General features: G+C 70.6%; 2 protein-coding genes across 2 annotated transcripts; one reads left to right on the top strand and one right to left on the bottom strand.

Moving 5' to 3' along the window:
- Positions 1-4,223: 4,223 nt before the first annotated feature.
- On the top strand, positions 4,224-15,335 carry FAM171A2 (family with sequence similarity 171 member A2). Its single transcript, XM_059830556.1, is given in 11 exon segments — positions 4,224-4,299; positions 7,559-7,786; positions 10,315-10,407; positions 10,488-10,646; positions 10,744-10,920; positions 11,058-11,174; positions 11,388-11,514; positions 12,455-12,781; positions 12,913-13,539; positions 13,541-13,732; positions 15,253-15,335. Coding segments are annotated over 11 exon segments (2,178 nt in total). The 3' UTR covers positions 15,308-15,335.
- Positions 15,336-15,577: 242 nt separating this feature from the next.
- GRN (granulin precursor) lies at positions 15,578-23,242 on the bottom strand. Its single transcript, XM_059830512.1, is given in 15 exon segments — positions 15,578-15,785; positions 15,866-16,159; positions 16,503-16,655; positions 16,657-16,731; positions 17,583-17,679; positions 17,681-17,811; positions 18,677-18,904; positions 19,516-19,613; positions 19,701-19,806; positions 22,174-22,280; positions 22,388-22,529; positions 22,616-22,719; positions 22,800-22,884; positions 22,992-23,069; positions 23,153-23,242. Coding segments are annotated over 15 exon segments (1,908 nt in total). The 3' UTR covers positions 15,578-15,665.
- Between the last annotated feature and the right edge of the window lie 234 nt (positions 23,243-23,476).

Here is a 23,476-nt window from a genome sequence, read left to right as displayed (position 1 = left end):
CAGCCCCCATGTCTCCAGCACCCCTAGGTGCCAATGGGGCACAGCACCCATGTCTCATCCCCAAGGTCCTCAGCACCCTTGGGTGCCAGTGGGGCACAGCACCCGTGTCCCAGCCCCCATGTCCCCAGCACCCTTGGGTGCCAGTGGGGCACAGCACCCCCGTCCCAGCCCCCATGTCTCCAGCACCCCTAGGTGCCAATGGGGCACAGCACCCATGTCTCATCCCCAAGGTCCTCAGCACCCTTGGGTGCCGGTGGGGCACAGCACCCGTGTCCCAGCCCCCATGTCCCCAGCACCCTTGGGTGCCAGTGGGGCACAGCACCCGTGTCCCAGCCCCCATGTCTCCAGCACCCCTAGGTGCCAATGGGGCACAGCACCCATGTCTCATCCCCAAGGTCCTCAGCACCCTTGGGTGCCGGTGGGGCACAGCACCTGTGTCCCAGCCCCCATGTCTCCAGCACCCCTAGGTGCCAATGGGGCACAGCACCCATGTCTCATCCCCAAGGTCCTCAGCACCCTTGGGTGCCAGTGGGGCACAGCACCCGTGTCCCAGCCCCCATGTCCCCAGCACCCTTGGGTGCCAGTGGGGCACAGCACCCCCGTCCCAGCCCCCATGTCTCCAGCACCCCTAGGTGCCAATGGGGCACAGCACCCATGTCTCATCCCCAAGGTCCTCAGCACCCTTGGGTGCCAGTGGGGCACAGCACCCGTGTCCCAGCCCCCATGTCCCCAGCACCCTTGGGTGCCAGTGGGGCACAGCACCCCCGTCCCAGCCCCCATGTCTCCAGCACCCCTAGGTGCCAATGGGGCACAGCACCCATGTCTCATCCCCAAGGTCCTCAGCACCCTTGGGTGCCGGTGGGGCACAGCACCCGTGTCCCAGCCCCCATGTCCCCAGCACCCTTGGGTGCCAGTGGGGCACAGCACCCGTGTCCCAGCCCCCATGTCTCCAGCACCCCTAGGTGCCAATGGGGCACAGCACCCATGTCTCATCCCCAAGGTCCTCAGCACCCTTGGGTGCCGGTGGGGCACAGCACCTGTGTCCCAGCCCCCATGTCTCCAGCACCCCTAGGTGCCAATGGGGCACAGCACCCATGTCTCATCCCCAAGGTCCTCAGCACCCTTGGGTGCCAGTGGGGCACAGCACCCGTGTCCCAGCCCCCATGTCCCCAGCACCCTTGGGTGCCAGTGGGGCACAGCACCCCCGTCCCAGCCCCCATGTCTCCAGCACCCCTAGGTGCCAATGGGGCACAGCACCCATGTCTCATCCCCAAGGTCCTCAGCACCCTTGGGTGCCAGTGGGGCACAGCACCCATGTCTCTAGCACCCCTGGGTGCCAAGGGGGTCCAGTACCCCACTGCTGCCCCTGGACAATAAATCTCTGCCTGGCACTGTGGTGGTTCCCGTGGGGTGACCTGGGGGTGCCCCCCAGGACCTGTGCCATGGGGGGGGGGGCCTGGGGAGGGCGCAGGACACAGGTGGGGGTGAACAGGAACAGGGGGTGTCTTTTGGGGTGCCCCAGGGGCCTGTGTGCCTCTGCACAGGCCTGGCAGGTGGGTGCTGGGGTGCAGGAAATGGGGGTTGAGGGCTGGGGGGGGTCAGTACCACGGGGGTGCCAGGGCTGGGGGAGGTGGGTGTGGTGGCGGTGTTGGGGTGCCAGTGCCGGGGGTCAGTCCCGGGGGGCTGGTGCGGTGTTGGGGGGTTGGTACCGGGGTGGTTGGTGCTGGGGGGGGGTCCAGTGGTGGGGTGCTGGTGTGGTACTGGGGGGTCAGATCTGGGGTGCCATGATGGGGGGGCATTAGGCCCGGGATGCTGCTGGCAGTGGGAGGGGGTCAAGTCCCGGGATGCGGGTGCCAGTACCGGGGTCAGGCCTGGGGTGCCATTATCGGTACCGGGGTCAGCCCCGGGATGCCGGTGCTGGTACTGACTCCTGGTCCTGGGGCTCGGTGTGGTCCCGGGGGCCGGTACCGGGGTGGATGCCGGTATCGGGGTCAGTCCTGGGATGCCGATGTTGTACCAGGGGTGAGTCCTGGGATGCCGGTACTGGGGTCAGGCCCGGGGTACCAGTACCGGTACCGGGGTCAGCCCCGGGATGCCGGTGCTGGTACTGACTCCTGGTCCCGGGGCTCGGTGTGGTCCCGGGGGCCGGTACCGGGGTGGATGCCGGTATTGGGGTCAGTCCCGGGATGCCGATGTGGTCCCGGGGGTGGGTCCTGGGATGCCGGTGCCGGTCCCGGGGTCAGGCCCGGGGTGCCAGTACTGGTAGTGGGGCTCAGCCCCGGGATGCCGGTGCCAGTACCGGGGGTCGGTGCTGGTACCGGGGGCCGGTGCCGGTGCCAGGGGGGTGGGTGCTGATGCTGGGTGCTGGTGCCGGTATTGGGGTCAGTCCCGGGATGCCGGTGTGGTCCCGGGGGTGGGTCCTGGGATGTCGGTGCTGGCACCGGGATCAGGCCCGGGGTGCCAGTACCGGTGGTGGGGCTCAGCCCCGGGATGCTGGTGCCAGTACCGGGGGTCGGTGCTGGTACCGGGGGCCGGTGCCGGTGCCAGGGGTGTGGGTGCTGATGCTGGTGTCGGTGCCGGTACCGGCGTCAGGCCTGGGCTGCCGGTGCCGGTACCGGGGTCAGCCCCGGGATGCTGCTGCTGGTACCGAGTCCCGGTTCCGGGGCTCGGTGTGGTCCCGGGATCCGGTACCGGGGTGGATGCCGGTATCGGGGTCAGTCCCGGGATGCCGGTGCGGTCCCGGGGGTGGGTCCTGGGATGTCGGTGCTGGCACCGGGATCAGGCCCGGGGTGCCAGTACCGGTAGTGGGGCTCAGCCCCGGGATGCTGGTGCCAGTACCGGGGGTCGGTGCTGGTACCGGGGGCCGGTGCCGGTACCAGGGGTGTGGGTGCTGATGCTGGTGTCGGTGCCGGTACCGGCGTCAGGCCTGGGCTGCCGGTGCCGGTACCGGGGTCAGCCCCGGGATGCTGCTGCTGGTACCGAGTCCCGGTTCCGGGGCTCGGTGTGGTCCCGGGATCCGGTACCGGGGTGGATGCCGGTATCGGGGTCAGTCCCGGGATGCCGGTGCGGTCCCGGGGGTGGGTCCTGGGATGCCGGCGCTGGTACCGGGGTCAGGCCCGGGGTGCCAGTACCGGTCCCGGCGTCAGGCCCGGGATGCCGGTGCCAGTACCGGGGGTTGGTGCTGGTGCCGGGGGCCGGTGCCGGTGCCAGGGGGGTGGGTGGTGATGCTGGGTGCTGGTGCCGGTACCGGGGTCAGCCCCGGGATGCCGGTGCTGGTACCGACACCCGGTCCCGGGGCTCGGTGTCATCCCGGGGGCCAGTACCAGGGTGGATGCCGGTATCGGGGTCAGTCCCGGGATGCCGGTGCGGACCTGGGGGTGGGTCCTGGGATGCCGGCGCTGGTACCGGGGTCAGGCCCGGGGTGCCTGTGCCAGTACCGGGGGTCGGTGCTGGTACCGGGGGCCGCTGCCGGTGCCAGGGGTGTGGGTGCTGGTGCTGGTGTCGGTGCCGGGGTCAGGCCCGGGGTGCCAGTACCGGTAGTGGGGCTCAGCCCCGGGATGCCGGTGCCAGTACCGGGGGTCGGTGCTGGTACCGGGGGCCGGTACCGGCGGCCGGTGCCGGTGCCAGGGGTGTGGGTGCTGATGCTGGGTGTCGGTGCCGGTCCCGGGGTCAGGCCCGGGGTGCCAGTACCGGTGGTGGGGCTCAGCCCTGGGATACCGGTGCCAGTACCGGGGGTCGGTGCTGGTACCGGGGGCTGGTACCGGCGGCCGGTGCCGGTGCCAGGGGTGTGGGTGCTGATGCTGGCGTCGGTGCCGGTCCCGGGGTCAGGCCCGGGGTGCCAGTACCGGTCCCGGGCCAGGCCCGGGCTGCCGGTGCCGGTACCGAGTCCCGGTCCCGGGGCCCGGGGCGGGCCCGGGGGCGGGGCCAGGCCCGGGGCGGGGCCGGGGGCGGGGCCGGGGCCGGGGCCAGGCCCGGGGCGGGGCCGGGGGCGGGGCCAGGCCCGGGGCGGGGCCGGGGCCGGGGGCGGGGCAGGCCCGGGGCAGGGCCCGGGCCGGGGGCGGGGCCGGGGGCGGGGCCAGGCCCGGGGCGGGGCGGGGCGGGGCGGGCGGCCGTGCCCGGCGGCTCCGGCAGGTGGAGCCCCGTCCCCGCGGCGGCGGTGGCGGCGGGCGGAGCGGGCCGGGCCGGGCGGGCCGGGCATGGCGGGGTAACGGCGCGGAGCGACCATGCGGCCCCGCCGCCTCCTGCCGCCGCTGCCGGTGCTGCTGCTGCTGGTGGCCGCGGGCGGGCGGCGGGCGCGGGGCGCGGCGGAGCCGGGAGCGCACGGTGAGAGCGGCCTTTGTGTGCGGGGGGCGGCGGGGGGAGGCGCCCGCCCCGACCCCCGCCCCGACCCCCGCCCCGACCCCCATCCCCGCCTGCCTGACCCCCACCCCGCCGCGCACCGGCCCCCCCGGGCCCCCCCGGGCCCCCCCCGCCCCGCCTGGCCCCCCGTCCGTCCGTCCGTCCGTCCCCGGCTGTCTGTCTGTCTGCCCGCCCCCCCCCCGTCCGTCCGTCCGTCCGTCTCCCCCCTCCCCGGGCCATTCTGGCCACCGGCGGGGACAGGGTGCTGGGTGGGGGTCCTGGGGAGCGCCCGGGGTGCAGGGAGGGGGGGTGGGGGGTCCGGGGGTGCAGGAGGGGGGGTGGGGGTCGTGGATGGAGCTTGGGGGTGCAAGGGGGTGGGGGTGGTCTCAGGCCGTGGGGTGCAGGAGGGTGGGTGGGGGTCCTGGGCAGCGCTTGAGGGTGCAGGAGGGTGGGTGGGGGTCCCAGGCTGTGGGGTGCAGGAGGGTGGGTGGGGGTCCTGGGCAGCGCCAGGGGGTGCAACATGATGGGTGGGGGTTGCAGGCCAGGGGATGAAGGAAGGTGGGTGGGGGTCCTGGACAGAGCTTGGGGGTGCAGGAGGGTGGGTGGGGGTCCCAGGCTGTGGGATGGAGGAGGGTGGGTGGGGGTCCCAGGCTGTGGGGTGCAGGAGGTTGGGTGGGGGTCCCAGGCTGTGGGATGGAGGAGGGTGGGTGGGGGTCCCAGGCTGTGGGGTGCAGGAGGGTGGGTGGGGGTCCCAGCCGTGGGATGGAGGAGGGTGGGTGGGGGTCCCAGGCTGTGGGGTGCAGGAGGGTGGGTGGGGGTCCTGGGCAGCGCCAGGGGGTGCAACATGATGGGTGGGGGTCCTCCCAGGCCAGCGGGTGCCAGGATGGTGGGTGGGTGGGGGGTCTTGTAGGGAGCCTGGGGGTGCAAAATGGTGGGTGGGGGTCCCAGGCTGTGGGGTGTGGGATGCTGGGTGGGGGTCCTGGCAGCGCCAGGGGATGCAGGAGGGTGGGTGGGGGTCCCGGGTGAGTGGGTGCAGGAGGGTGGGTGGGGGTCCTGAGCAGAGCTTGGGGGTGCAACATGGTGGGTGGGGGTCCAGGCCATGGGGTGCAGGATGATGGGTGGGGGTCCTAGACAGAGCTTGGGGGTGCCAGAGGGTGGGTGAGGGTCTGGGGCAGTGCCAAGGGATGGAACGTGGTGGGTGGGGGTCCCAGGCCAGGGAGTACAGGAGGGAGAGTGCGTGGGTGGGTGGGGTCCCTGGGGTGGGGTCCCTTGGGTGGGGTCCCTGGTAACCCCCGGGGGTGCAGGATGGTGGTGGTGGGGCATCCTGGGCAGGGTGCGGGGGTCACCCCATTGCGGGCACCTCTGCCCGCTCCCGGCAGGCAGGGTTGGCCTTGGGGTGCAGCGCACCGCTTTGGGGTCCCCGTGGCTCTTGTGACCCCCCCACCTGCACCCCAAACCCTCCTGGCAGTGCCCCTGTGCCAGGGAGAGGTGTGCCGGGGGGTGAGGTGGGGGGCAGTGGGGTGAGGGGGGTCCCTGACCCTGGCACAGCCGCGGCCCCATCCTGCCTGGAGCGCTGGCTCAGCTCTCCGGTTGGCGTCACCAGTGCCCGTCACCGGTGCCCGTCCCCCGGGGGGTGGCAGCGGTGACGGGGCGCAGGGCCGGACGCCTGGGTCCCTCTCCCCACCCAGGGCCTGGCACCCCCCCCCCACCCATCATGGAGCTGTGGGGTCATACTGGGAGGCTCTGGGAAGCCGGCGGGGTGCCACCGTGCCCCGCGGTGGCTGTGCCACCAGCCGGGGACCCCTTGGCGGTGGTGGGGGGCTTGTGCCCATGGGGGCAGAGAGTGGGGACGCCCTGCCCTCTGCGCTGGGGTGTGGCACCTTGGCCCCCCCTCTCCGGAGGACACCGGCGGGTGGCTGTTGGTGCCAGCTGTCCCCCGGCAGCTGCGGGTGGCCGGCATGTGGCCGCGGGGACATTCCTGCCCTCTGGGGAACGGCTGTCCCCGCTATTTGGGGGACGCCCCAGTGTCCCCCCCCCTCCCCATGCCTGACCCCCCCTCAGCACATCGCTGAAGCGGCTGCTGCAAATTCCTCCCCTCGCCCATTGCCACATCTGGGCAACATCTGGGGGGGGGGGTGTGTGTGTGGAGGGGGGTTGGGATGCCCAGTGGTGTGGGGGCTTTTGGGGGAGCGGGATGCTGCCGGGGGGGACAGTGGGTCCCGAAAGCGCCCGGGGCCGCGGGATGAAGGAGGTCGTTGCCAGGGTGATGGCGCCCGAGCCGGGCCCGCTGCCAAGGGCTGCGGGCTCATGCGCAGGATGGCGCCAGCACGGGGGGGGGCCGGGGGCACGGGAGGGTGTGGGGTCCCCCCCCCCAGCTGTGCCCACCCCTGCCCTGCATCGGGGACTGGGGTGGGGGACCCATCCCTGGGCTGTCAGTGGGGCCCACTGGGGTGGAGACCGCCCGAACTCGTGACATGTGTGAGCTGCACCCTGAAGGGGAATGGCCCCGGCTGGCGCCTTGTGGGGGGTTTTGGGAGGGACATGACTGGGTGCACCCACTGGTGTGGGCACGGCACCCTGGCGCAGTAACCCCCCCTTCAGGGGAGCACAGGGTGGGCACAGAGAGGGGCACAGGGATGATGCCCACACCCCCCCAGGACAGTGCCCGCTGTCCCGCTGGGATGGTGCCCGGCATCCCGCTGGGATGGTGCCCCAAACCTGCCGGCAAGGTGCCTGCTGCCCTGCTGGGATGGGACCTGTGACCTTACGGGGGTGGTGCCCGTGACCCAGCAGGGTGGTGCCCATGGCCCACCAGGATGTGTCCCACCATTCTGCTGAGATGGTGCCCGTGACGCACCAGGATGGGTCCCACCATCCTGCTGATATGGGTCCCACCACCTGCTGGGTACCCACCAGGGTGGTACCCATGATCTGCTGTGATGGTGCCCATGACGCACCAGGATGGGTCCCACCACCTGCTGAGATGGTGCCCATGATGCACCAGGACGGTGCCCATGACCCACCAGGATGGGTCCCACCATCCTGCTGATACGGGTCCCACCACCTGCTGAGATGGTGCCCATGACACACCGGGATGGGTCCCACCACCCTGTAGAGATGGTGCCCCCCACCCCATCCACAGGGCACACTGGGGGCTGGTACCCGTCGGCATGTGGGATGCCCCGTGCCCTCACCCACGTGTCACCCCATGTCCCCGCAGAGGTGCTGCTGAAGGTGCAGGTGTACGAGAGCGGGACGCTGGCCCCGCTGGCCCAGGCCACCCTGGACGTCTTCGGCAACCGCAGCTCGCTGGCGGCTGGCACCACCGACCACGAGGGCACCGCCGTCCTGCCCGTCCCCTACCGCCTGGGCACCTGGGTCCTCGTCACCGCCGCCCGCCGCGGCTACGTCACCGCCTCCGTCCCCTGGCGTGTCAGCAAGCTGCCGCGTGAGTGACGGGGGGACCCCCAGCCCTTATGGGGGACCCCAACCCCTTACTGGGGGGCTCTGACCCTATGGAGGTCCCCAGTCCCTTACTGGGGGGCTCTGAGCTCTTATGGGGGACCCCCAACCCCTTACTGGGGGGCTCTGACCCTATGGAGGTCCCCAGTCCCTTACTGGGGGGCTCTGAGCTCTTATGGGGGACCCCAACCCCTTACTGGGGGGCCCTGACCCTATGGAGGTCCCCAGTCCCTTACTGGGGGGCTCTGAGCCCTCATGTGGGGGCCCCAACTCTTTACTGGGGGGCTCTGAGTCCTTACGGGGGTCCCCAACTCTTTACTGGGGGGGTCTGACTCTATGGAGGACCCCAGTCCCTTACTGGGGGGCTCTGAGCTCTTATGGGGGACCCCAACCCCTTACTGGGGGGGCTCTGACCCTATGGAGGTCCCCAGTCCCTTACTGGGGGGCTCTGAGCTCTTATGGGGGACCCCAACCCCTTACTGGGGGGCTCTGACCCTATGGAGGTCCCCAGTCCCCTTACTGGGGGGCTCTGAGCCCTCATGTGGGGGCCCCAACTCTTTACTGGGGGGCTCTGAGTCCTTACGGGGGTCCCCAACTCTTTACTGGGGGGCTCTGACCCTATGGAGGTTCCCAATCCCTTACTGGGGGGCTCTGAGCCCTCATGTGGGGGGCCCCAACTCTTTACTGGGGGACTCTGAGTCCTTATGGGGGAGCCCCAACTCTTTACTGGGGGGCTCTGACCCTATGGAGGTCCCCAGTCCCTTACTGGGGGGCTCTGAGTCCTCATGGGGGGGGCCCCAGCTCTTTACTGGGGGACTCTGACCCTATGGAGGTCCCCAGTCCCTTACTGGGGGGCTCTGAGCTCTTATGGGGGACCCCAACCCCTTACTGGGGGGGCTCTGAGCCCCTCATGGGGGGGCCCCAACTCTTTACTGGGGGGCTCTGAGCCCTTATGGGGGGACTCTGAATCTTCGGGGGGGTCTGGCCCCTTCAGGAGGGGATGGCCGTGTCCCGGTGACCCCGCAGTGCCCCCCACCCCGGCGCAGGGGGGGCTGGGGGGCACCCTGGGCTGGGTGCCAGCCCTTGTCCCCGGGGCCATCGCGGGGCGGGGAGCGCGGGGCGGCGTCGATGGGGTCACCTTGCTGGGGGGGGGGGAACATGTGGGAGCGCTCAGCGGGGGGGGCTGCGAGGAATGGGGTGCAGGGATGGGGGTGCACAGGGATGGGGGTGCATGGCGATGGGGGGGTCATGGATGGGGTGCAGATATGGGGGTGCACAGGGCTGGGGGGGTGCAGGGATGGGGGTGCAGATATGGGGGTGCACAGGGCTGGGGGGGTGCAGGGATGGGGGTGCACGGGGATGGGGGTGCACAGGGATGGGGGTGCACGGGGATGGGGGGGTCATGGATGGGGTGCAGATATGGGGGTGCACAGGGGTGGGGGGTTACAGGGATGGGGGTGCACAGGGATGGGGGGGTCATGGATGGGGTGCAGATATGGGGGGTGCACAGGGGTGGGGGGTGCAGGGATGGGGGTTTGCAGGGATGGGGTGCAGATATGGGGGTGCACGGGGATGTGGGGTGCAGGGATGGGGGTGCAGATATGGGGGTGCACAGGGGTGGGGGTTTGCGGGGATGGGGGTGCAGATACGGGGGTGCATGGGGATGGGGGGTTGTGGGGATGAGGGTGCACGGGGAGCGGGGGGGGTCATGGATGGGGTGCAGATATGGGGGTGCACGGGGATGGGGGGTTGTGGGGATGAGGGTGCACAGGGATGGGGGTGCACGGGGATGGGGGGTGCACGGGGATGGGGGGTTGCGGGAATGGGGGTGCAGATATGGGGGTGCACGGGGATGGGGGGTTGCGGGGATGGGGCTGCAGATATGGGGGTGCACAGGGATGGGGGTTGCGGGGATGGGGGTGCACAGGGATGGGGGTGCACGGGGATGGGGGGGTCATGGATGGGGTGCAGATATGGGGGTGCACGGGGATGGGGGTTGCAGGAATGGGGGTGCAGATATGGGGGTGTGGGGATGGGGGTTGCAGGGATGGGGGTGACAGGGTTGGGGGGTGCAGGGGGGTGGGGGTGCATGTGGTGGGTGGGGCTGGGGGTGGGGAGCAGGGGGTGTGCAAGGAGTGGGGAGCGCTGGGGATTCGGGGGGTGCGAGGACTGGGGGTGCGCATGGGCATGGTGGCACGCAGGGATTAGGGGTGCAGGGGGTGTGCAAGGGGTGGGTGGGGGGGTGTTGCATGGGCGCACCGGGCCTGGGCTGTGTGCAAGGATGGGGGTGTGCAGGGGGTCCCCCACCCTACCCGCTGCCTGCCACCGCCTGTCCCCCCCCCCCCGTATCCCTCCCCCCCCTTGCTGCCCTATTCCCCCCCCACCTCTGTTGGGCTCTGTGGGGCCCATCACCCCCCCCCCCCCACCCTCCCCCTCCTCCCCAGCCCTCCCACAACTACTTGGGGGGCTAGGGGGGGTATTTTTGGGGTCCCCCCCATCACCCCCCCCTTGCAGTCTACGCCTCCATCAGCCTCTACCTGCTCCCCGAGCGCCCCGCCACCCTCATCCTCTACGAGGACCTGGTCCAAATCCTCCTGGGATCCCCAGGTGAGCCATGGGGCTGGAGAGGGGAGGTGACACCGCCACCCTTGGGTGCTGCCACCCTCCTTGTCACCCCCCCCCACCAGGTGCCCGGGGGCAGCCGTGGGCGCAGTTCCCACGGCGGGCAGCCCGCCTGCCCCGCAGCTCCACGTACAGCCAGCTCGCCGCGTCCCTCACCGCCGCCACCGGCCCCAGCCTGGCCCGTGCCTTCCCCGCCTTCCTCGGGGCCGAGCAGGACGGCAGCGGTACGGGGACACCGGGGGACTTGGCCGGGTGGGGGACACCCAAGGGACACCCCATGAGGTCACCCCATGTGTACGTCCCCGTCGCTTGTCCCCGCAGCCAATGCCACCTGGCTGGAGCTGGCGCCCGTGGCGGCTCTCAGCGTCCATCTCTTCACCGGGAACGGGACGGAGGTGCCGCTGGCCGGCCCCGTCCATCTGTCCATCCCTTTGGCCCCCGACGCCGGGCCCGTGGTGGCCCCCAGCGTGCCAGCCTGGAGGTTTGACCCCAAGAGCGGTGAGTGCTGGTTGGGGGGGGTGGCGGAGGGGTGGCGCGGCTCCTGCCGTGGGTGGCGGTGGGGAGGGGTGATGAGTTTGGATGGTCTCAGCCCACTGCAGCGGGGGGTGGGGGGAAACGGCTGTGTCTCCCTGCAGGGCTGTGGGTGCGGAATGGGACGGGACTGATCCGGAGGGAAGGCCGGCAGCTCTACTGGACCTTCGTCTCCTCCCAGTTGGGATACTGGGCAGCGGCTCTGCCCTCTCCCAGCACAGGTAGGGTGACACCCATGGGTGCCCCAGCATGGGTCCTGCTGTCCCCGTATCCCTGGGGACAGGCTGTCCTGTGGGGGTGGCAGCACCCCAGGGTGTGGGGTGGCGGGGGGGAGGACGCCCATCCCATGGGGTGCCGGCGGGTGCAGCCCCCTGGGGTGCTCTCCTGTCGGGGGGGGGGGTGCGTGTGCCCCGTCCGACCCCGCTGTCCCCCAGGGCTGGTGGCAATGGCGGCGGGCGTGACGGACATCACCACCTACCACACCATCTTCCTGCTCACCATCCTGGGCGCGCTGGCCCTGCTCGTCCTCATCCTCCTCTGCCTCCTCATCTACTACTGCAGGTCAGCACCCCTGCCCGGCACCCCCGGGGTCCCAGCCGCGGCTTGGGGGGGCAACACACTGCCTGCCTGGCACCCTTGGGTGCCCTACAGCTGGGTAGGGGCAGCACCCACCTGGCACCTCCTGGCATCCTATAGCTGGGTATAGGGGGGGCACTGCCTGCCTGGCACCCCTGGGTGCCCTATAGCTGGCCGGGGGCGGGGGGGGGCAGCATGCCCTGGCACCCTTGGGTGCCCTGTACCTGATTCGGGGGGCAACCGCCACCCCTTGGCACCCCGCCCATGGGGTGGATACTGGCTGTGTGCCCCCCCTGCCCATCCTATAGCTGCCTATGGGGTGAGCCACCCCCCGCCCCAGCACCCCTGGGCATCCTATAGCTGCCTTTGGGGGGGGGTGGTACACCACCTCCCAGCACCCCTGAGTGCCCTATAGCTGCGTGGGGCGGGCAATGACACCACTCCTCAGCACCCTCAGGAGCCCTATAGCTGGCTTTGGGGGGGGGGAACACCACCCCCTGCTCCACACCGGGTGCCCTATAACTGGCTTTAGGGTGGGGTGTAGGGGCCACCACTCCCCAGCACCCCTGGGTGCCCTATAGCTGGCTTTGGGGATGACCACCACCCCCTGCCCCACATCTGGGTGCCCTATAGCTGGCTTTGGGGATGACCACCACCCCTTGCCCCACATCTGGGTGCCCTATAGCTGGCTTTGGGGATGACCACCACCCCCTGCCCCACATCTGGGTGCCCTATAGCTGGCTTTGGGGATGACCACCACCCCTTGCCCCACACCTGGGTGCCCTATAGCTGGCTTTGGGGATGACCGCCACTCCTTGCCCCCCCTATAGCTGGCTGGAGCCTCCTCCTCTGGCACCCTATGGCGGGTGGGGTGGGGGGACCCCAGCCCCCCCACCAGGGTGACCCCACCACCATCTCCCCGCAGGCGGCGGTGCCTGAAGCCGCGGGCACAGCACCGCAAGCTGCCGCTGCCGGGGCCGCTGGACGCCGCCCGACGGGACCAGGCCACCTCGGTGTCCCAGCTGGACCTGCTCTGCGGTGGCAGCCACCTGGAGACGGCGTCCTCGGGGGGGGACACCGACCTCCCCACCCCCGGTTTACCCCCCCCCCACCCGTGACCTCCCCACCGCCCGGCCGGACTTCTTCCAACCACCGGCCCCCCCTCAGCTGCGCACCGGGCCCCGGACCCCCGCCGGCACCCTGGCCCCCCGCCGCCGCCAGCCCCCCGCACCGGAGGACTATGGGCGCCCCGGCGAAGCCTTCGGCCTCAGGGCCGCCCGCTCGGTGGACGGGCTGCAGCCGCCGGACGAGCACCCCCGGGGGCCCCCCGCTTTCCCCCCCCGGCCCCCCTCGCCCCCGGTGTTTTCCCGTTATGGGGGGCAGCCAACCGAGCACCCGCTGCCCGAGCCCCCCCCCTCGCCCGCCCTCGCTGGCCCCCCCGGGTCCCCTCCTCCTCTGCGGCCCCCTGGACCGGGGTGGGGGGCCGGAGGATGTCTACAGGGGGGTGATGCCCACCCTCCTCATCCCCGCCCGGTACATGCGCCTGGCCCCCGGCGAGCCGGAGGGTCCCCCCGAAAGCGATGGGGGACCCGGTTCGACGGCGGCGACGGCCGCCCCCCCAGCCCCGCCATCCGCTGGGCAACCATTTGAGGAAGGGGAAAACTGGGGGGGGGCTCGTGCCCCCCAACCGGTCAGCGGCTCGGTGGCCATCCCGGTGCTGCTGGACGGGTCGGCGGTGGCTCAGCTCAACGGGGAGCTGCAGGCGCTGGCGGGGCAGCAGTTACTAGAATTGGGGGGGCCCCCCCCGCCAAGAGCTTGGTTCGTCTCCTTGGACGGCCGATCCTCCCAGGTGCGGCATTCCTACATCGACCTGCAGGGCGGCGAAAGGGGGTCCGGCCCCGCGCCCCCCCCCCGCCTCCCCCGGGGAGTCGGAGGTGGGGGGGAGGACGGAGGGCCCCGACCCCCCCTCCCCGTCGCCTCCCCCGAGGACAGCTCGCTGGCCCCCTTGCTGGAAGCGGGGAGCGGGGGGCGGCGAGGGGGGGGGCAGCGGGCGCAGCAGTGCCAGCGAAGCCCCCCGAGACTCCCTGACCAGCCCCGAGGAGGAGGCGCTGGCGGAGGCGGGGGACGGGGGGGACGAGGGGGGCGACCGTAAGAGCCCCTGGCAGAAGCGGGAGGAGCGGCCGCTGATGGTCTTCAACGTCAAGTGAGTGGGGGGGTCCGCTGGCCCGGGGGGGTGGGGGGAGCTGTGGGACCCCGGGGGTGGCGGGATGGTGGGTGCACTGCCACTGTCGTTCTGTCCCACCACTGTCGTCCTGTCCCGCCATCGTCCCATCCCTCTGCCACTCCATCCCACCACCGTCAGCCCGTCCCGTCACCATCCCATCCTGTCACCATCCAGTCCCACCACCGTCCCATCCTGCCACTGTCATCCTGTCCTGCCACCGTCCCATGTCCTGTTCTGCCACCGTCCCATCCTGCCACCATCCCATCCTGCCACCATCCCATGTCCCATCCTGCCACTGTCATCCTGTCCTGCCACTGTCCCATGTCCCGTCCTGCCACTGTCATCCTGTCCTGCCACTGTCCCATGTCCCATCCTGCCACCATCCCATGTCCCATCCTGCCACTGTCATCCTATCCTGCCACTGTCCCATGTCCCATCCTGCCACCATCCCATCCTGCCACCATCCCATGTCCCATCCTGCCACTGTTATCCTGTCCTGCCACTGTCCCATGTCCCATCCTGCCACTATCCCATCCTGTCACTATCATCCTGTCCTGGCACTGTCATCCTGTCCTGCCACCGTCTCATGTCCCATCCTGCCACCATCCCATCCTGTCACTGTCATCCTGTCCTGGCACTGTCTCATGTCCCATCCTGCCACCATCCCATCCTGCCACCATCCCATGTCCCATCCTGCCACTGTTATCCTGTCCTGCCACTGTCCCATGTCCCATCCTGCCACTATCCCATCCTGTCACTGTCATCCTGTCCTGGCACTGTCATCCTGTCCTGCCACCGTCTCATGTCCCATCCTGCCACCATCCCATCCTGTCACTGTCATCCTGTCCTGGCACTGTCTCATGTCCCATCCTGCCACCATCCCATCCTGTCACTGTCATCCTGTCCTGCCACTGTCCCATGTCCCATCCTGCCACTGTCCCATCCTGTCACTGTCATCCTGTCCTGCCACTGTCTCATGTCCCATCCTGCCACCATCCCATCCTGTCACTGTCATCCTGTCCTGCCACCATCCCATGTCCCATCCTGCCACCGTCACCCCAGCCCACCACCGCCCCATCCTGCCATCGTCCTGTCCTGTCCCTGTCCCATCCCACCACCCCATCCAGCCACCACTGTCCCATCCCACCCCCGTCCCTCCCAGCCACTCTCACCCCACCCTGTCCCTTGTCCCCATGCCCCCCAAGCCAGCCCCAGCCACCCGTCCCCCGCCACAGTGTGCCCTGCCAGGGGAGGGGGCAGAGGGACAAGCCCCAGGTCACCTGTGTCCCTACGTGCTTGTGCCCCCCCCGCCCCAGTACCATGTGTCCCCCCCCCCCAGTGCCACCAGGCTCTGCCACATGGGCTCCTGCGACCCTGTCATCCTGTCCCCCCCATGACATTGCCATTCATCTGCCTTGTTGGGGGGGGGTGAGACCTGCATGTCCCCCCCATGTCCCCCCCCCAAAGCCTGAGGCATGTCCCCACTTGTGTCCCTGCAGGGCGGGGGGGGCCAGCAGTGCCCCCCGGGCCAGCGGTGCCTCCAAGCTGCCGTAGGAGCCGGGGTGGGGTGGGGGGGGGCCCTGTCCCCCTGCCCAGCCTCGTTTCCCCTCCACCCTTGGTTTGGGATTTTAATCGTGTTTCTAAACGTTTTCTACGTGGCGAGGAAGAAGAGGGGCCGGCGGGGGCTGGGCCAGCTGGGGGGGGGACATGGGGACCCCCCCCCCCCCGGGCTGGGCAGGGAGCCGCTGCCTGTACGTCCCTGCCTGTTCCTTAGATGGCATTAATATATTAAAAAAAAAAACCAACCTCTGCCTCCGCTTCCTGCCTCAGTTTCCCCAGCCCCGAGGAGCCAGGGGTTTGTCTTAGAAACCTTTTATTGGGGTGGTGGCACCCAACAGGGTCCCCAGGGACATCAAAGCAGCACCCTGTGGGGCGCAGGCAGGTCCCAGCGCTGGGGGCTGCACCCCCAGCCCCCCCGGGTGCAGCGGGACCCCCCGGGGCAGCAGTGACGGCCGTTGGAGCAGCAGGAGCCCTGCGGAGAGATAGGGGCTGAGGAGGGGGAGCAGGGGGCTGATGCCACCCAGACCCCCACCCTGGTACCCCCCCACTAACCTGGGCGAAGGGGCAGCACCCCCAGGAGCCCCCCCGGCCCCGGCAGCACCGCTGCCCACCGCGGCAGGAGCGGGCAGCATCGCAGGGCACTGCAGCACCCAGCTCGGTGCCAGCGGCTCGCAGTGGGGTGGCTGGTGGGGTGGGTGCCCAGCGGAGGCGTGTGGGTGCCCGGCGGGGGGGTGTGGGTGCTGGCAGCAGTGGGGTGGGTGCCAGCAGCTTCTCGCAGCTCTGGGCGGCCACGTTGCAGGTGTAGCCCCGGGGGCAGCAGTGCTGGTGGTCCCTGCAGCAGACGGCCTGCGGAGGGGAGGCTGGGCTCAGTGGGGGGGGCATGGGTGCCATCCTGACCCCCCCCACCCCAACCCCATGTACCCCCCACCCCAGCCCTGCTCCAGCCCAGCAGCAGCCCCAGGGACTGTGCCGGACCCTCTCCCTCTCTCCACAGAGCCCCTGGGGGGGGGGGCAGTATTGGAGGTGGGGGTGTCCCATGTCCCTGTCCCCCCACCCCAGCCCTGCTGTGCCCCAAAGCCCCCCATCCCATCCCATCCCATCCCATCCCATCCCATCCCATCCCATCCCATCCCCAACCCCTGTGCCCTGGTACAGCTCCCCCCCCCCCCACCAAAGGACCCCCCCAGACCTGCTCCAGCGGGCAGCACCCCCAGGCCCCCGAGCTCCGCTGGCAGCACGTGCTCCCGTCGGGACAGCTCGTCTCCTCGTCACACTTCACGTCCCCCCCCCGGGCCAGCGCAGGGGTCTTCCGCAGCCAGGGCCGGCGGCCCCCCCCCCTCCTGCAGGCAGCTGCCCCCCTCCGGGTCGCAGGTGTAGCCCTGGGGGCAGCAGTGCACGTGGTCGGGGCAGCAGACGGCCTGGGGGGGCGAGAGGGGGGGCTGAGGCCAGCCTGCCCCCCAGGGACCCCCACATCCACACTGGGGGACCCCCCCGGGGACAAAACGTGTCCCCTCCCTGCCTGGTCTTGCCCCCCTGGTGCCCTGTCCCCCCCCATCCCAGCCTGGCTCCAACCACGCTTTGGGGGGGTTATGGGGACCCCCCGCCACCCTTGTCCCCCCCAGTGGAACACACGAAGGTCTCCAAGCATCCCCGTGGCCTCGTGTCCCTTTGTCACCTCCCGCCACTGGAGCCCCACACTGGTCCCAGTTAGCAGAGGGGGTGTCTGCATGGGGGACCAGCAACAGAGCCTGTGTCACCCCCCCCCATCCCCAGGGGACATCGGGAGCCCTGGGCCTGGCCTTGTCCCTCCTGGGGGACAGGGGACATTGTCCCTCACCCCACCCAGGGCACAGGGGACATCTGACTTCATCCCTCCCAGGGGCAGAGGGGACATCAGCCCTCGTGCTTTAAGGAGCATGAGGACATCTGGCCTTGTCCCTCCTGGGGGACAGGGGACATTGGTCATCACCCCACCCAGGGCACCCTGGGGACACCCGCCCCATCCCACGGGGCAGGGGTGGGTCTGTCCCAGGGGACAGGAGGTGGCAGTGCCCGGCTGAGTGTCCCCATGTCCCCCAGCTGCTCAGGGTCCCTCACCCTGCGTCCCCCCCAGCAAGGACACCCCAGGCTGCGCCATGTCACAGCCCAGCCCAGGGCACCCCACTCCCCAGGGTGCACCGCCCCGGCCCCCCACCGCACTGCGGACCCCACCATGTCCTCGTCCCCATACGGGGACCCCCCCGTCCCTGCAGGCAGGGCCCCCCCAGACCTGCTCCAGCGGGCAGCACCCCCAGGCCCCCGAGCTCAGCCGGCAGCACGTGCTCCCGTCGGGACAGCTCGTCTCCTCGTCACACTTCACGTCCCCCCCCCCGGGCCAGCGCAGGGGTCTTCCGCAGCCAGGGCCGGCGGCCCCCCCCCTCCTGCAGGCAGCTGCCCCCCTCCGGGTCGCAGGTGTAGCCCTGGGGGCAGCAGTGCACGTGGTCGGGGCAGCAGACGGCCTGGGGGGGCGAGAGGGGGGGCTGAGGCCAGCCTGCCCCCCAGGGACCCCCACATCCACACTGGGGGACCCCCCGGGGACAAAACGTGCCCCCTCCCTGCCTGGTCTTGCCCCCCTGGTGCCCTGTCCCCCCCCCATCCCAGCCTGGCTCCATCCACGCTTTGGGGGGGTTATGGGGACCCCCCGCCACCCTTGTCCCCCCCAGTGGGACACACGAAGGTCCCCAAGCATCCCCGTGGCCTCGTGTCCCTTTGTCACCTCCCGCCACTGGAGCCCCAAACTGGTCCCAGTTAGCAGAGGGGGTGTCTGCATGGGGGACCAGCAACTGAGCCTGTGTCACCCCCCCCATCCCCAGGGGACATCGGGAGCCCTGGGCCTGGCCTTGTCCCTCCTGGGGGACAGGGGACATCATTGTCCCTCACCCCACCCAGGGCACAGGGGACATCTGACTTCATCCCTCCCAGGGGCAGAGGGGACATCAGCCCTCGTGCTTCAAGGAGCAAGAGGACATCTGGCCTTGTCCCTCCTGGGGGACAGGGGACATTGTCCCTCATCCCACCCAGGGCACCCTGGGGACACCCGCCCCATCCCACGGGGCAGGGGTGGGTCTGTCCCAGGGGACAGGAGGTGGCAGTGCCCGGCTGAGTGTCCCCATGTCCCCACGTCCTGGGCTCCAGCTGCTCAGGGTCCCTCGAGCCACGTCCCCCCTCACAAGGACACCTTGGGCCCCCCAGGTCTCAGCCCAGCCCAGGGCACCCCACTCCCCAGGGTGCACCGCCCCGGCCCCCCACCGCACTGCGGACCCCACCATGTCCTCGTCCCCATACGGGGACCCCCCCGTCCCTGCAGGCAGGGCCCCCCCAGACCTGCTCCAGCGGGCAGCACCCCCAGGCCCCCGAGCTCAGCCGGCAGCACGTGCTCCCGTCGGGACAGCTCGTCTCCTCGTCACACTTCACGTCCCCCCCCCGGGCCAGCGCAGGGGTCTTCCGCAGCCAGGGCCGGCGGCCCCCCCCCTCCTGCAGGCAGCTGCCCCCCTCCGGGTCGCAGGTGTAGCCCTGGGGGCAGCAGTGCACGTGGTCGGGGCAGCAGACGGCCTGGGGGGGCGAGAGGGGGGGCTGAGGCCAGCCTGCCCCCCAGGGACCCCCACATCCACACTGGGGGACCCCCCGGGGACAAAACGTGCCCCCTCCCTGCCTGGTCTTGCCCCCCTTGTGCCCTGTCCCCCCCATCCCAGCCTGGCTCCATCCACGCTTTGGGGGGGTTATGGGGACCCCCCGCCACCCTTGTCCCCCCCAGTGGGACACACGAAGGTCTCCAAGCATCCCGGTGGCCTCATGTCCCTTCGTCACCTCCCGCCACTGGAGCCCCAAACTGGTCCCAGTTAGCAGAGGGGGTGTCTGCATGTGGGACCAGCAACTGAGCCTGTGTCACCCCCCCCCCATCCCCAGGGGACATCGGGAGCCCTGGGCCTGGCCTTGTCCCTCCTGGGGGACAGGGGACAGGGGACATCTGACTTCATCCCTCCCAGGGGCAGAGGGGACATCAGCCCTCGTGCTTCAAGGAGCACGAGGACATCTGGCCTTGTCCCTCCTGGGGGACAGGGGACATTGGCCCTCATCCCACCCAGGGCACAGGGGACATCTGCATGTCCCAGGGGGCACAGGGGACCTCCTGGGGGACAGACCCCCCCCCCGCACCCCCATACCTCCTCCAGCGGGCAGCACCCCCAGGCGCCCGAGCTCAGCCGGCAGCACGTGCTCCCGTCGGGGCAGCTCGTCTCGTCGTCACACTTCACGTCACGAGCTGGGGACAAGGGGACAGTCAGAGCTGGCACGTCCCCCCCTCCCCAGGCCGGGACAGGGGGTGGCCGCCCCCCGGGGGGGTCCTCACCTTGGGGCAGGGATGCCAGGGGCCGTGCTGACGTGCAGGTGGAGCGCTCCAGGTCGCAGGCAGTGCCCTGCGGGCAGCAGTGCTGCCCGTCGCTGCAGCACACCGCCTGCCCGGGGGAGAGCCCACCGTCGGTGCCTGCCGGCCCCCTGCCCACCCGGGGGGCCAGCGGTGCCACCGACAGGCTGGGCTGCCGGTGTGGGGTGCCCGGTACGGGGTGCCTGGCACGGGGTGCTCGGCGCAGGGTGCCCAGCGTGGGGTGCTCAGTATGGGCAGTGGGTACGGGCAGTGCCCGGTATGGGGGGGTCTGGTACTGGGTGCCCTGCATGGGGTGCCTGACATAGGGTGCTCAGCGCAGGGTGCCCAGCATGGGGTGCTCAGTATGGGCAGTGGGTACGGGCAGTGCCCGGTATGGCGGGTCTGGTACTGGGTGCCCTGCATGGGGTGCTCAGTGCGGGGTGCCCTGCATGGGGTGCTCAGTATGGGCAGTGGGTACGGGCAGTGCCTGGTATGGGGTGCCTGACATGGGGGTGCTCAGCGCAGGGTGCCTGGTGTGGGGTGCTCAGCATGGGCTGTGGGTATGGGGGCTCTGGTACTGGGTGCCCTGCATGGGGTGCTCAGTATGGGCAGTGGGTACGGGCAGTGCCCGGTACAGGGTACCTGGCACGGGGTGCTCAGCATGGGCTGTGGGTATGGGGGGGTCTGGTACTGGGTGCCCTGCATGGGGTGCCTGACATGGGGTGCTCAGCGCAGGGTGCCTGGCGCGGGGTGCTCAGTATGGGCAGTGGGTACGGGCAGTGCCCGGTATGGCGGGTCTGGTACTGGGTGCCCTGCATGGGGTGCTCAGTGCGGGGTGCCCAGCATGGGGTGCTCAGTATGGGCAGTGGGTACGGACAGTGCCTGGTATGGGGTGCCTGACATGGGGGTGCTCAGCGCAGGGTGCTTGGTGCGGGGTGCTCGGCGTGGGGTGCTCGGCATGGGCTGTGGGTATGGGGGGGCTCTGGTCCTGGGTGCCCTGCATGGGGTGCCTGACATGGGGTGCTCAGCGCAGGGTGCCCAGCACGGAGTGCTCAGTATGGGCAGTGGGTACAGGCAGTGCCCGGTATGGGGGGGTCTGGTACTGGGTGCCCATCATGGGGTGCTCAGTATGGGCAGTGGGTATGGGCAGTGCCTGGTATGGGGTGCCTGACATGGGGGTGCTCAGCGCAGGGTGCCTGGTGTGGGGTGCTTGGCATGGGCTGTGGTTATGGGGGGGTCTGGTATTGGGTGCTCTGCATGGGGTGCTCAGTGCGGGGTGCCCAGAACGGAGTGCTCAGTATGGGCAGTGGGTACGGGCAGTGCCCGGTATGGGGGGGTCTGGTACTGGGTGCCCTGCATGGGGTGCCTGACATGGGGTGCTCAGCGCAGGGTGCCTGGCGCGGGGTGCTCAGTATGGGCAGTGGGTACGGGCAGTGCCCGGTATGGCGGGTCTGGTACTGGGTGCCCTGCATGGGGTGCTCAGTGCGGGGTGCCCAGCATGGGGTGCTCAGTATGGGCAGTGGGTATGGGCAGTGCCTGGTATGGGGTGCCTGACATGGGGGTGCTCAGCGCAGGGTGCCTGCTGTGGGGTGCTTGGCATGGGCTGTGGGTATGGGGGGGTCTGGTATTGGGTGCTCTGCATGGGGTGCTCAGTGCGGGGTGCCCAGCACGGAGTGCTCAGTATGGGCAGTGGGTACAGGCAGTGCCCGGTATGGGGGGGTCTGGTACTGGGTGCCCATCATGGGGTGCTCAGTATGGGCAATGGGTACAGGCAGTGCCCGGTACAGGGTGCCTGGCACGGGGTGCTCAGCATGGGCTGTGGGTATGGGGGGATCTGGTACTGGGTGCCCTGCATGGGGTGCTCAGTGCAGGGTGCCTGGCGCGGGGTGCTCAGTATGGGCAGTGGGTACGGGCAGTGCCCGGTATGGGGGGGTCTGGTACTGGGTGCCCTGCATGGGGTGCTCAGTGCGGGGTGCCCAGCATGGGGTGCTGAGGACAGGGTGCCTGGCATGAGGTGCTCAGCACGGGCTGCCAGTACAGGGTGCCTGGTATGGGGTGCCCTGCACAGGGTGCCGGCTATGGGGTGCCCAGCATAGGGTGCTGGGGACAGGGTGTCCGGTATGGGACAGCTGGCGTGGGGTGGCCAGTACAGGCTGGCCAGCATGGGGTGCGTGGGACACAGTGCCTGATAAAGGGTGCCCGGCACGGGGTGCTCAGTGCGGGGTGCCTGGCATGGGGTGCCTGGCATGGGGTGCTCGGTATGGGCTGCCTGGCATGGGGTGCCCAGTGCAGGGGTCTACTGTGGGGTGCCTGGCACGGGCTGCCTGGTTTGGGGTGCCTCGTATGGGGTGCCCACTACAGGGTGGCGAGCTTGGGGTGCCTGGTGTAGGATGTTTGGTACAGGTTGCCCAGCGTGGGGTGCCCGGCACGGGGTGCCCGGTGCAGGGCCAGCACTCACGTTTTGCAGGGGACAGCAGCCGTACTGCGCCGAGGGCAGCTGGCAGCAGGTAGCACCGTCGGGACACGCCGAGCGGCCGTCGGGGCACAGCACTTGGCGCAACGCTACTGCGGGGTGGACACACACAGTGTCACCGTGCCCCCTCCCCACCTCCGTGTCCCCTCCGTGGGGACAGCGAGGGACACCCCACCACCCGGAGCGGGACACCCCTTACCTGGCGCTGGGGGCTGGCGCTTCCAGGCGGGGAACGCAGTGCCCATGGGGACGTCACCGGTGGGTGACAGGCAGCGCCCGTGGGCCAGGTCGCAGACGGTGGCATGGGGACAGCAGTGCACCTTGTCGGCACAGCACGAGGCCTGCAAGTGCCAGACCCGCTTGTCACAGCGGTGGCTGCGTGATGTCCCCCCCCACAATGTCCCCGTGTCCCCCCCGCTCCCCGTACCTGGGGCATGGGGCAGCACCCCCAAGCGCCGCTGGCCGTCATGCAGCACGTGGCATCGTCGGGACACTCAGACTGTCCGTCGGGACAGGGGACAGCACCAGGAGCTGCGGAGAGCAGGGACGGGGTGAGGGACCCCCATGCCCCCCACCCATGTCCCCCCACCCACGTGTGACCCCCCCCGTACCTGGGGACGCGATGCAGGATTCGCCGTCGGCGCTGCAGCGGGACCCTCGGGGACAGCAGCGGTGGCCGCCAGCACAGGGGACTCCCTGGGGGGAGAGAAGTGGGGGGGGGGTGGGAGGGCTGTGGGGGGGGGAAAGCCCCCCCAGAATAGCAGAGAGAGGGGGGGAAACTGAGTCACGGCAGCTGGGCTCACCTCTGGCAGCGGGCAGGGGGCTCCGGCGGGGCACGGCAAGCCGTCTTGGCACACTGCTGCGCTGCTGGCAGGCAGGACCTGGGTGGGGGGGGTACAGGGGAGGGTTACCCACGGGTGGGTGCACCCCCTTTGCCCCCCCCACCCTGACCCTGGGCACTCACCGGGGTGGCGGGGCATGGCTGCCCGTCGGGGCATCGCAGCCAGGCACCGGCTCCGGCCAGGGCCAGCCACAGCGGCAGGAGGGTCCTCATGGCACTGGGGGCACCTGCGGGCAGCGGATCCCCCCCCCGGCACCGCCGTGCCTCAGTTTCCCCCCACTCACCAAAGGGAAGAGAAGGTCTCCGCCCCGGCACCGGCTCCCACCTCTCGCTTCCCCTTTCGGCCGGGTGCTGGGAAAGCCCCAGCCCCCTCACCGTCATCCAGGGCCCCCCCGCTCCCAGGGTGCCTGGGCGGGGGGGGGGGGGGGGCCCACCCCAGGGTGCTGG

The sequence above is a fragment of the Gavia stellata genome, chromosome 28 (assembly GCF_030936135.1).
Source record: "Gavia stellata isolate bGavSte3 chromosome 28, bGavSte3.hap2, whole genome shotgun sequence".
NCBI lineage: Eukaryota > Metazoa > Chordata > Aves > Gaviiformes > Gaviidae > Gavia > Gavia stellata.
This window is presented reverse-complemented; position numbering and strand designations above follow the sequence as displayed.